The sequence below is a fragment of the Rhinoderma darwinii genome, chromosome 11 (genome assembly GCF_050947455.1).
Source record: "Rhinoderma darwinii isolate aRhiDar2 chromosome 11, aRhiDar2.hap1, whole genome shotgun sequence".
Lineage (NCBI taxonomy): Eukaryota > Metazoa > Chordata > Amphibia > Anura > Rhinodermatidae > Rhinoderma > Rhinoderma darwinii.
The window spans coordinates 87,548,464-87,560,273 of NC_134697.1; the positions used below are offsets into that span (position 1 = coordinate 87,548,464).

At 43.8% G+C, this 11,810-nt stretch overlaps 1 protein-coding gene across 3 annotated transcripts; it reads right to left on the reverse strand.

Moving 5' to 3' along the window:
• Positions 1-1,223: 1,223 nt before the first annotated feature.
• On the reverse strand, positions 1,224-11,497 carry LOC142663722 (uncharacterized). 3 transcript variants are annotated; one of them, XM_075842517.1, is made up of 5 exons: positions 11,416-11,497; positions 7,730-7,869; positions 7,429-7,602; positions 5,314-5,437; positions 1,224-3,410 (listed from the first exon to the last, which is right to left on the reverse strand). In XM_075842517.1, the coding sequence occupies exons 2-5, from the start codon at positions 7,811-7,813 to the stop codon at positions 2,365-2,367; spliced, it is 1,428 nt and encodes a 475-aa protein (XP_075698632.1). In that variant the 5' UTR covers positions 7,814-7,869; positions 11,416-11,497; the 3' UTR covers positions 1,224-2,364. The 3 variants fall into 3 exon arrangements, with proteins under 3 accessions (XP_075698632.1, XP_075698633.1, XP_075698634.1); XM_075842518.1 differs by lacking the exon at positions 11,416-11,497 and adding an exon at positions 11,190-11,396; XM_075842519.1 differs by lacking the exon at positions 11,416-11,497 and adding an exon at positions 9,927-9,968.
• Between the last annotated feature and the right edge of the window lie 313 nt (positions 11,498-11,810).

The following is an 11,810-nucleotide window of genomic DNA, read 5'->3' on the forward strand; positions in this document are numbered from 1 at the left end:
CTTAGTTCTCCTTGGTACTTTTTTGGGGTACATGGGACCATGGGACTTGATTAACTTAATATTTTTTGGGGGGCAATGGAAAAAAATAGTAATTCCGCCATCGTTTTTTTATTTATTTACGTCGTTCACCTTGCAGTTTCATTTACAAGTGAACTTCATTGTTTGGGTCCCTATGGTTGCAGCGATACCATATGTATACTTTGTTTCTTTTTTACACTTTTTCCTAAATAAAACCACTTTTTAATGGATTTTTTTTAAAACTAATCTTTTATTAAATATTTAACATTTATTACTTGTTTTTTCAGCCCCACTAGGGGACTTCACTATGCGATCTTCTGATCGTTGATATAATGCTTTGATATGCTTAGTATACCAAAGCATTACTGCCTGTCCGTGTAAAACTAACAGGCAATCTATTAGGCCATACCTCGGACACGGCATAATAGGCATATAGCCATGGCACCCCATCTGAGGTATTTGCGGGCCGCCGCTGGGTGACAGAGGGAGCTCCCTTGCTCTGTAAACTTCTTAAATGCTGCGTATGAGTGGGTGCATTTCTCAGATATTCAATTCCACATGACTTCCCAGCTAATGTCAATGACTGCAGGATGTTTTATGACCCATGTCCATTGCTCCACAGGCAGAATAAAGGTCGTCTTCTGTCAGAATCACCCCCAGAATTGATGGGAAACATTCCAATGATAAAAGGGAAATGCTTCTTATGTAGTACCCCAGTATACAAGCCTTTAACCCCTTAAGATCCATGCCATTTTTTGTTTTTTTCAATTTCGTTCTTTAGAGCTTTCCAAGAGCCGGAACTTTTTTTTATTTTTCCATTGATATAGCCGTGTGCGGGATTGTTTTTTAAAGGCACAATTTAATGTATGCACTTTTTAAAAAAACTAGTTTGTAAAGTGGAACGGGAAAAAACAGCTATTTCCCCATTGTTGTATATTTTTTTTACAGCATTCACCAGGCAGTTAAGACACGTTAACCTTATTCTGCGGGTCAGTAAGATTAGGGTGATACTCAATTGATATAGTTTTTTTTTTCATGTCACCTTTGACCCATAACTTTTTTCCCCGTTGATTGTTTTTTTTTTTTTTACAGGGTAATCTTTTTTTTTTTTTTTACGGCGTTCACCGCGTTGGATACATATTGTCATACTGTAATAATTCAGACTTAAGGACACGGTGATACGAATCATGACAAAAAAAGTTGACTTTTAAAAAAAAAAAAAAAAAAAATATTGTTAAAATCTTTATTAAATCTATTTTCACATTTTTTATTTCGTCCCACAAGGGGACATGCAATCGTTTGATCGTGGAGGTCGCTATTGACCACGACATCGAAGTGGTTAAACAACAGGATCGGAGTTATCTGTTGAAGTGAGGTCTAATATACACCTGACACCCACAGTGCATGGAGCAAGCTCAGCCCATGAGCCCGCTCCATACACCCCCCACTACGACGTACCAGTTCATCATGGCACATGAAGGTCTTAACCACATCTACCGATGTTCATTAGGTCCCTGTAATCAAGACCAACTCTATCCAAACCAACCACATGATTTGACATGCCACTGGATGAGTTTAAGCACCATAGATGCAATAACTTTATAAAAATCCTCAGCTCAGAAGGATCTTTTTCTCAAGGAACCGATAAAAATAAGCTACGATAAATGCGTTGCGCTTTATTACTGATCAGGAAACTAGACAAGAGCCTATGAACGTGCATTGAAAATGGCACGGTTGGGCCAACCTCATTTTCTTTAGACTGGATTCACACACTGCTTTTTGCGTTGTTTGTGCGTTTTTTGTGGCGCTTTTAATTAATTTTTAAGTGCGGTCAGATGTTACAGTAAAGTCTAAAGTAAAACATCAAATTCACTACACACAACTCCGTTTTGGTTTGAGGCAATTTTGTAGTCCGCTGCGTTTCCCCCCCAAATACAGCATGCTCTGGGTATGGGGTTTTTCCCATAGGCTTCTGTATAAGACCTCAAAAACAGAAGAAATAAAAACACTGAGTGTACAAAACACCAAATAAAAACATTTGAAAACGGCTAGCGTTTTTTGATGGTTTAAAATGTCCCAAAAAATTGTGTGCGTGAAGGAGGCCTTACAATGAGATTTACAAAAATTTAATACCTGTTATATTATTTTTACGTTTGTGGATTTCAAAAACATTTGACAAAAACGTACAGATGAACCCCGGAATAAAAATATCACCTGCATTACTACGCATTTTTGGTGGTATTGCTGGCATCCAACAACTGAATAGTTTTTTTTTCCTTGGGAGACATCTCATGGGTCAAAACGCGTATTTACAAATAAGTCTACGTTTAGTGGAGAAATACTGTTTTATTCCGAGTGAGTCTTCTGGTGTTTAAGAAGTTCCGATTTGTCGAGGAAACATGTCGAACATTGTGGGCAGGAATACACTTTTTCCATTGTGTGAGTCTTCTGGTGGCTTAGTAGGTTGGAATGACGTCGGAAACCCTTGCCACATTCTGAACAGCAATGCGGCTTTTCACCCGTGTGTATTTTATTGTGGTCGATCAGATTGGATACTCGTGAAAAACGCCTTCCACAATCCAAGCAAGGGTATGGCTTCTCCCCTGTGTGGATTCTCGAGTGTTTAACAAGCTCGGACTTGCTGATAAAACGCTTCCCACACTGACAGCAGGAAAAAGGCCTCTGTCCCGTGTGGATTCGCTGGTGACTTAGAAGATTGGAATTCAACTTAAAGCTTTTGCCACATTCGGGACAAGTATATGGCCTCTCTTCCATGTGAATCTTCTGATGCCGAAGGAGATGCGACTTGTATGGAAAATTCTTTCCACATTCTACACATATGAAACACATGGGATCTTTCTTTCTACATTTGTTGTCACTTTTAGAATAAACCCACGATGGTAATGGACGGTCCGTGAGATTTTCTTCATCACCGGAGACTGGTTCCTCCTTAATATGAGGAATTCGAACTTGGCTTTCACAATCGATAGGTGCATAAAGGTCAGTGTATCGTTGGGGATCTGTGGACATTTCAGAGTTGGCGAGATTTTCTGCTTCATCCGACATGGATTCTTCTTTATTATGAAAATATGTATATGGTGAATGGTCAGTCTGTGAGTAGAGGTCTGTGTTCGAGATATTTCCTTCACCACATGGGACAGGTTCCTCCTTAACACGGGGAGGTGAGTACTGTGTACGGGTAAAGATTTTAGTCTTGGTGGGACATGGTTCATTACATGAAGACGGTGTCTCTCTAGCGTTCTCTGGACCATCAATATTATCAGAGACATCTGATGAGGATTTTGCAGTCTTTATGCTTATTGCAATAGGACCATCCCACGAAGAAATGGGGGAGGGGGAACCTCCGGATATGTCTGTGTCATCAGTGAATTCTGTTGAGAGTGAAATACATTGTGGTAAGAGGTTGAAACAGAGCTATATATTAGCAAAGAGTAGGAGGCTTCTCAGCATGACAATACTGCTTTCAAGAGTCGTAGGCCCTGTTCACACGGAGTTTTTTTTTGCAGGCAGAAAATTCTGCCTCAATTTCTTCAGGAAGGTTGAGGCAGATTTTCGCCTGCCTGCACTTTCTCTGCCACGTTTTTTTGTGGAATTTCTTGGCTGCGGCCTTTGAGCGCCGTGGGCAAAAAAAACGCAGAGAAAACCACTGCCTCCCATTCATTTCAGTGAGAGGTCAGAGATGGAACCGCGGGAAGAAAGAGCATATAGTTTTGTTTTTTTTGCCTCCGCCTTCCATTAAAATCAATGGAACGCGACTTTGGACGGTTTTTTTTTGAGCGGTTCCCAACGCGGTTTCCGCGTCACAAACTGTGCCAAAAAACTGTGCCAAAAAACTGTGTGAACTAGCCCTTAATGGAGTTTTTCAGTCACTAAAAATTGATGACCACTAACTTCTGATCAGTCTGGTTCCGAACCCGGCACCCCCGCCTATCCGCTGTTTTGAAGGGGTTGCAGCTCTCGTACGAGCTTTGCTTCCCCTTCATTCTTTATCTGCTTGTACTGTGAATCGCCAAAACACATGTAGCGGGGGTTCACAGTATTACAGCCTTCTGCCATTCACTCCAATGTAATACTGTGAACGCCCGCTACATGTGTTTTGGCGATTCACAGTACAAGCAGATAAAGAATGAAGGGGAAGCAAAGCTCGTATGAGAGCTGCAACCCCTTCAAAACAGCTGATCAGCGTGGGTGCCGGGAGTCGGACCTCCACCGATCAGACGTTAATGGCCTATACTGGAGGACTGGACAACCCCTTTTAGGAATGATTTTTAGAATAAAAAAAAGTGACATACGGCCTCATAGTGTAGATACCCTTACATGTATAGAATTCGTTTTGCTTGGATAGGTCATATGTTCACCTTGAGCTGTTGTGTATTTTTTTCTTTTTTTCACCGTCGCATTTCCAAGAGTCATAACTTTTTTTCTTTTTCCGTCGACACAGCCGTATGAGGACTTGTTTGTTTTTTTGAGGGACGAGTTGTATTTTTCAATTGCACCATTTTGGGGGCACATCGTATATTGATTAACTTTTATTTTAAAAAAAAAATTGTGGAATTGAAAAAAAAAACAACAGCTTTTCCAGCATTGTTTTTTGCAATTTAAATTTACGCTGTTCAATATGCGGCGTAAATAACACGGCGATATTATGGCGATATTAATTATGTAGATGTTTTACTATGTTTGCACACAAAAACCCTTTTAAAAAGAAAATTCTTTGTCTTTGCATCGTCACATTTCAAAAGCTGTAACTTTTTTGTTTTTCCAGCTGCAATAGAAACCTATTGGCGCCCCGCAAAAGTGTTGCGGGTGTGCCAACGGGGTGACAGCGGGAGCAAACACCTTAGATGCCGCTGTCGCTATTGACCGCAGCATCTAAGGGATTAAACTGCCAGAATCTGAGTTCTCTCCAATTCCGGTCGGAGCCTCTCTGTGTATAACAGCTGTGCTCCTGTCACTGATCTGGCGGGTACAGCGGCAGTAGCCACGAAATGCGAGCGACTGATAAATCCGCCATGATGTGGGATCTAGCACCTACTTGTGATGGAGATATAAGCTTGAAGATGGGCACTTCTTTTACCAAACTTTCTTGGCGAATGAGAAGCTGGGAATGGGTAAAAACAAGCCCCAGACCTGAGCCCTCAGACCAGTTATGATTTATGAAGTGTTAAAATTTAAGTTTCTGATTTCAAATTAAAATTTGTAAATATCACAGATTTGCCTGCTTTGAAAAAGATCCCGTATACTTGGTACAAAGCGAACTTTAAAAATCCCCACCTGGTGAAGTGTGGTGTTCGGGAGACTCCATCTTGACTTTCTTCTTAAGGTTCTTGCTTCTTTCCAAATACTCCCACTCCTCCATTGAAGAATCACCATTTTCTTCTTGATGCTTTGTAGGGACCTGACACACACAATGATACGGTCATCATCCAGGCAACACCTGCGGTGAGGTCTTTTTCATCCATTAATCTGGGCACGGGGCGGTTTTTCATACTGATGACCTGTCCACAGGATAGGTCATCAGTGTGTGATCGGCGGGGGTCCTACACCCAGAACCCGCACCGATCAGCTGCCTCCAGTCAACGGATGTTATGCAGTGGTCATTGCTGGAAGCATATGTCTCCATACACTGTATAGTGGCTGTGCTGGGGTACTGCAGCTCCCTTCACTTGAATATACAGTGGTCATAGCCTTCAGCTTCCGGAAAAGACCACTGCATAGCTTCCGATGCTCGGAACGACTGATCGGTGTGGATCCAGATCCCCACGATCATATACTGTTGATCTATCCTATGGATAAGTCATCAGTGTGAAAAAACGCCCCGTGCTCAGACCACCCCTTTAAATTCAGTAATATTAGATGCCTCTGTAAGGCTGACTCCACATGACCATGCTCTTAGTGTTCACCTACTGCTTGTGTGATGTTCCTTTCATTGAACATTTGGTTATCTCCCTTCCCATTAGTGTAGGGGAGGTCATTAATCACATCACATTTTACGTCTGGAGGGATCACGTTTCACATGCTGGGCAGCAGATTGTGCAGTGAGCAACAAAATACCATAGCAGACAAAGTAATTACAGCACTACCTTACACCTTGTAATGGAGAGGCATGCAAGCAACTAAATATAGGCAATCTCTGAGAAAAGAGGAATCATGGGAACTGTAGTCCTTCGCATGGTAATCCCTCCCACAGAAAGCCCTAGCAAAATGAAAACAGACAGGCCAGGGCTACACAGACTTTTTGTAGCGCTACTGATTGATTTTTACTATGGAGTGACAGCTGCAGTCCACAGGCTTACATCCAACTTAATGTATTCATGTGGACTGCAGCTCACACAGACAATATGGCCAAAAGTATGTGGACACCTGACCATCACCCCTATATGAGCTTGTTGGACATCCCGTTACAAAACCATAGGCGTTCTTACCGAGTTGTGGCTTCTTTTGCGGCTAGAACAGCCCCCGCTTTTCTGGGATGAGTGGCGTTACATTTCAACCCAAAGGTGATGGATATGCTTAAGGTCAGGGCTCTGTGAAGACCACTTCAGTTCCTTCACACCAGGTTTTTATGGACCTCATGCTCGAACTGGAATGGGACATATCCCAAATTGTTGCCGCAAAGATAGAAGCTACGATTGTCTAAAATGTCTTTGTATGTTGTAGCATTAATATTATCCTTCACTGGAAATAAGGCACCAAACCTGAAAACCAGCCCGGACTATTATCCATCCTTCCCTATATTTTACAGTAGACAGTATTCATTCCGGTAGGCAGCGTTCTCCTGGCACCCACCAAAGCCAGATTCCTCCATCAGACAGCCAGATAGTGAAACGTGATTCATCGCTCCAGATAACAGGCTGCTCCAGAGTCTAGTGGCCGCCTCTTACACCACTCCATCCACACTTGGCATTGCGCATTGTGATCTTAGGCTCGTTCCATGAAGCTCTGTCCGCACTCTTCCAGATGCAGTTTGGATCTCTAGTGAGTGATGCAACAGCAGATAGACAATTTTTACACGTCACATACTTCCTCACTCGGTGGCCTCGCTCTATCAATTTGCGCGGTTTACCTTTTCGTGCCTTTGTTACTCAGACGCTTCCACTTTACAACAATTATTACAGGTGACCGGACAGATCAGTCATTTCACAAACTGACTTGTGGCAAAGGTAGCATCCCATGACACTTTATGTACGACCCATACTACTACCAACGTCTGTTTTTGGAGATTGCATGGCTGTGTGCATGATTTTATGCAACTTTTAGCAATGGGTGTGGCGGAAACGTCTGAACGCGATAATTAGGAGGGGTGTCCATATACTTTTGACCATATAGTATGTGATTTTATCTCTCTCTATAGCTCTCGCGCGCTCTCTATTTCCCAGCAGCACTCACCTCTGCAGTCAGCAGATAAATGATCTTGTTGGTGATTTCTAGGATCTTCTGCTCTTGTATTACGGGGTGAGGTGGAGGCTCGGAGATGGGGCTTTGGGTCGTGCTCCATTCTGCTGACACGCTGGGTCGACTGCTGGACGTCACATGTTTCCTGGACTTCATTGGTCCATAATCCTAAATATATTTAAACATAAGAGTTTTGCCATGTGAAATAATTCCAAGAATATCCCGTCCAGGTCATGTCCACGTTTTATAAAGAGGGATAAGAAACGTTACGTGACAGAATTCCTGTATCTCTCACCTCTCCGGTCAGCAGATATATGATCTCCAAAGTCAGTTTTAATATGTCCTCAGTCATGTGACGCCTGACCTTGTCCACGCCCATTTTGTCACCACAGTCTGTATGGGGCTATTTTGGTATCAGATTTTGCTAATACAAGTCTGTCGGGAAAAAAAGAATAATATTTTGTAAAAAAATGTTTTCAAATCAGAACACAGAAAAAAGTTATTTCCCATTTAAGACATTTATGATATATCCATGGGACATGCCATAAATGTCTGATAGATGCGGGTCCCAGCATTGATTCCCATTGGAGTTGCGGAAACAGCCAAGTCAGTTTCTTCAGCCATTTCCGGAACTCCCATAAGAATCAACTGAGAGATTTCCCCATCCATTCTACTCCTGGATTTGGCAGCTAGCGGCTTCCTTACCAGGTGGGATGGGTGACCCCTGTTCTGCAGATAGGAGGGTGTCCCAGAGCTGGAACCGGCATATATCAGACAGTTACGAGATACATAAACTTAAAATTGTGTAGCAGCAAGTAAGACGGCAGCACAAGATACACACCGGCATTTCTGCAGTAACATAAAACCACCTGCAGCGCACCCATATACACACACGGCTCCTCCTGCTCTAGATCGGGCTGCCCACAGATTGGACAGCATTTTAACGTTCCAGGTTTCCTTTAATTCCTTATGGTTTTCAAAATCTCTGCTTGCTGTTATTCAGGAGGAACATTATTGTTTACTTCCAGTGGAGGAGCTGGGATCATTAGAAGAGACACTGTAACGAGCCGTGCACCAGTGTGTTCCTCAAGCTTCCCTCATCCGGGAACACTGTGATCAGCTCTACTTGTTAGGCCTTATTCACACGGGCGTTGCGCATCTTGGCCGTTTTTCATGTCAGAGGTGCATCTGTGCTCTGCGGGATGCGATATCACGCATCCCCCATAGACGAGGGCCTGTGGAGGGATGCGTGAAAAAAATAGGACATGTCCTATTCTCTCAAGGACCCTCCGCACGGTCCGTTGAAACCTACTGTCGTGTGAACGGCCACAATGAATTATATAGGTCCGTGTGAATAAGGCCTTAGGGTGGAGACGGGTTCACCTAAAACATCTATGAGACGTCCAGCGAGGAACAACAATCACAGACAAGAGGTGCAGGACGCTCAGCTGAGATTCTGCACCTTCGTTTCAGCTTAAAGAGGCTCTGTCACCAGATTTTGCAACCCCTATCTGCTATTGCAGCAGATCGGCGCTGCAATGTAGATTACAGTAACGTTTTTATTTTTTTTAAAAACGAGCATTTTTGGCCAAGTTATGACCATTTTTGTATTTATGTAAATGAGGCTTGCAAAAGTCCAAGTGGGTGTGTTTACAGTAAAAGTCCAACTGGGCGTCTATTATGTGCGTACATCGGGGCGTTTTTACTACTTTTACTAGCTGGGCGCTCTGAAGAGAAGTATCATCCTCTTCTCTTCAGAACGCCCAGCTTCTGGCAGTGCAGATCTGTGACGTCACTCACAGGTCCTGCATCGTGACGGCCACATCGGCACCAGAGGCTACAGTTGATTCTGCAGCAGCATCAGCATTTGCAGGTAAGTAGCTACATCGATTTACCTGCAAACGCTGATGCTGCTGCAGAATCAACTGTAGCCTCTGGTGCCGATGTGGCCGACACGAAGGACCTGTGAGTGACGTCACAGATCTGCACTGCCAGAAGCTGGGCGTTCTGAAGAGAAGTGGATGATACTTCTCTTCACAGCGCCCAGCTAGTAAAAGTAGTAAACACGCCCCGATGTACGCACATAATACACGCCCAGTTGTACTTTTACTTTAAACACGCCCAGTTGTATTTTTGCAAGCCTCATTTGCATAAATATAAAAATGGTCATAATTGACCAAAAATGCTCGTTTTTTAAAAATAAAAACGTTACTGTAATCTACATTGCAGCGCCGATCTGCTGCAATAGCAGATAGGGGTTGCAAAATCTGGTGACAGAGCCTCTTTAAGTGGGGGTCTCAGCACCTGGACCCCACGATCATAACATCTGACATGTCTCTATGACAAGAGCGGCCTATTTTGGCCCATAACCACTTAATGACCAGCCAGAGCTTAATAGAACTCCCCGGCAATACACCTAACAATCGCATGTTCATGTGCCCTGGTAAGCCTGTTTTTTCTGTAAAATAATGTAAACAATAAAAAAAATTAACCTTATTGGCATCGCCGTGTCCGTAGCAATCCGAATAATTATAATGTTATGTATCCTGCACAGTAAATGGAGAAAAAAAAAATCAAGCGACAGGATTGCTGGTTATTAGTCACCTCGTCTTCCACAGAAAGTCTCACGTGCCCCAAAACGGTACCAATAAAAACGACAGCTCGCGCCGCAAAAATAACCCTCATGCCGCTCAATGAATGAAAAAATAAAAAGAGCGATGGCTCCAGAACACGGTGACACAAACCAAATGTTAAACGGCAAAACTATAGAAAATTATTAGCACCGTAATCGTATCGATCCGCAGAATAAAGTTAACAAGTCGTTTTTACTGCACTTGAACGTCGTAAAAACTAATCCCAAAAAACAGCGGAGCAATCGCCGTTTTTCCCATTGCACCCCACAACATTTTTTTCCCAGTTTCCTAGTACATTATACACCTCCCAACTTTCAAGTATCGTAAAGAGGGACAACCTCTTTATTCTTTTCCTTTAAAGCCACGCCTCTAACCCCGCCCATACACACACCAGTATCATGATCCCACAGTGCCTCCCCACGGTATAACAACCCCATAGAATATAAAGCCAACACAAATGCCCCCATACAGTATAATGCCCCAGAGCTGCCCATGTAGATAGTTCCACACACAGTGCCCATGTAGACAGCGCCACACCCTTGAAGATAGTCTCCCCCCCACTGTAGACGTCGTCATTTGGGCACCCTCTAGGGGCGGATCCTCAGCCAGAGCATTAGCCATGCTGTGGCCAGTGATTCCGCTCCAGGAGAAGCCCCGGACGTCACTGTCCATACATAGACAGTGAGGTTAAGGGCTTGGCCGGGCACAGCTGTGCCCGGGGAGTCCTCGATGAGTGGACAGTGAAGGCTGAAGCAGGGAGCGGACGGTTCCCTGCTTCAGCATTGGATTCAACTGTATTTGCGTCCTGAGGCGGTCACGGGAACATGAGGACTCCCAACAGGTCTTTTAGCTGAGAAATGGACGTTGTAGTCCTATTAGCAACATCTCGAATCTTGGTAACCACTACTGCTCTCATCATTTTACATTTTTTTAAAGGATTATGAGCAAGAAGCGGCCACATCCAGTCCGGAATTACAGTCTGTCAGATGGTTTGGAGTGGACGAAGTTTTAGGGTATGTTTTATTATGGAAAGAGGCTAGTCACACCATAAAAGTGGCAAACAGGACGGGCACATATAGAATGGACACTCCTAGGACGGGCACATATAGAATGGACACTCACAGGATGGGCACATATAAGATAGGCGCCCATAGGACGGACGACCTTTGGTGCTGAAGTTTGGAATCCTAATAATTCAAGATGATCAATTCACCAACATTATGAATCCTCTCCCGCGGGAGACAAGTTCTTTCTAACGTTCCTCCCTATAGGTGTAAACCCTCCGAAACCGACAGACATAGTGAGGAGCCCATATACACGCGTTCCCACACACCCAGCAACCTCTCACCTTGTCCGGGTCCGGACCAGGAAGTCGGCGTCCAAAATACAAGCAACTTCCGGTGTGTTGTCCATTACTGATGACGACATTGTAGGCGGGGCCATCGTCACTCGCTAGCTAGAAGGGGCGTGTAAGTAATGAAGGACTTCCGGTGTGGGCTGGTGAACTCCTTTCCTCCCTCTGTGTATCTTGAGAAGTTCCACTCTACTTCCTGCTCCTCATTGATTATGTTATAAATACAAGAAGAGGAAAAACAAGGACGACCCATAGGCAATAAGAGATGGAGAAATGTTCTCACGTGCTGCACCATCCAAAATACATCTGAGACCACCACAGTGCGGCCCTGGGAGTCACAGCATCCTACACAGGGACAACCACAGTCCCAGTGCCCATAAGAGTACACG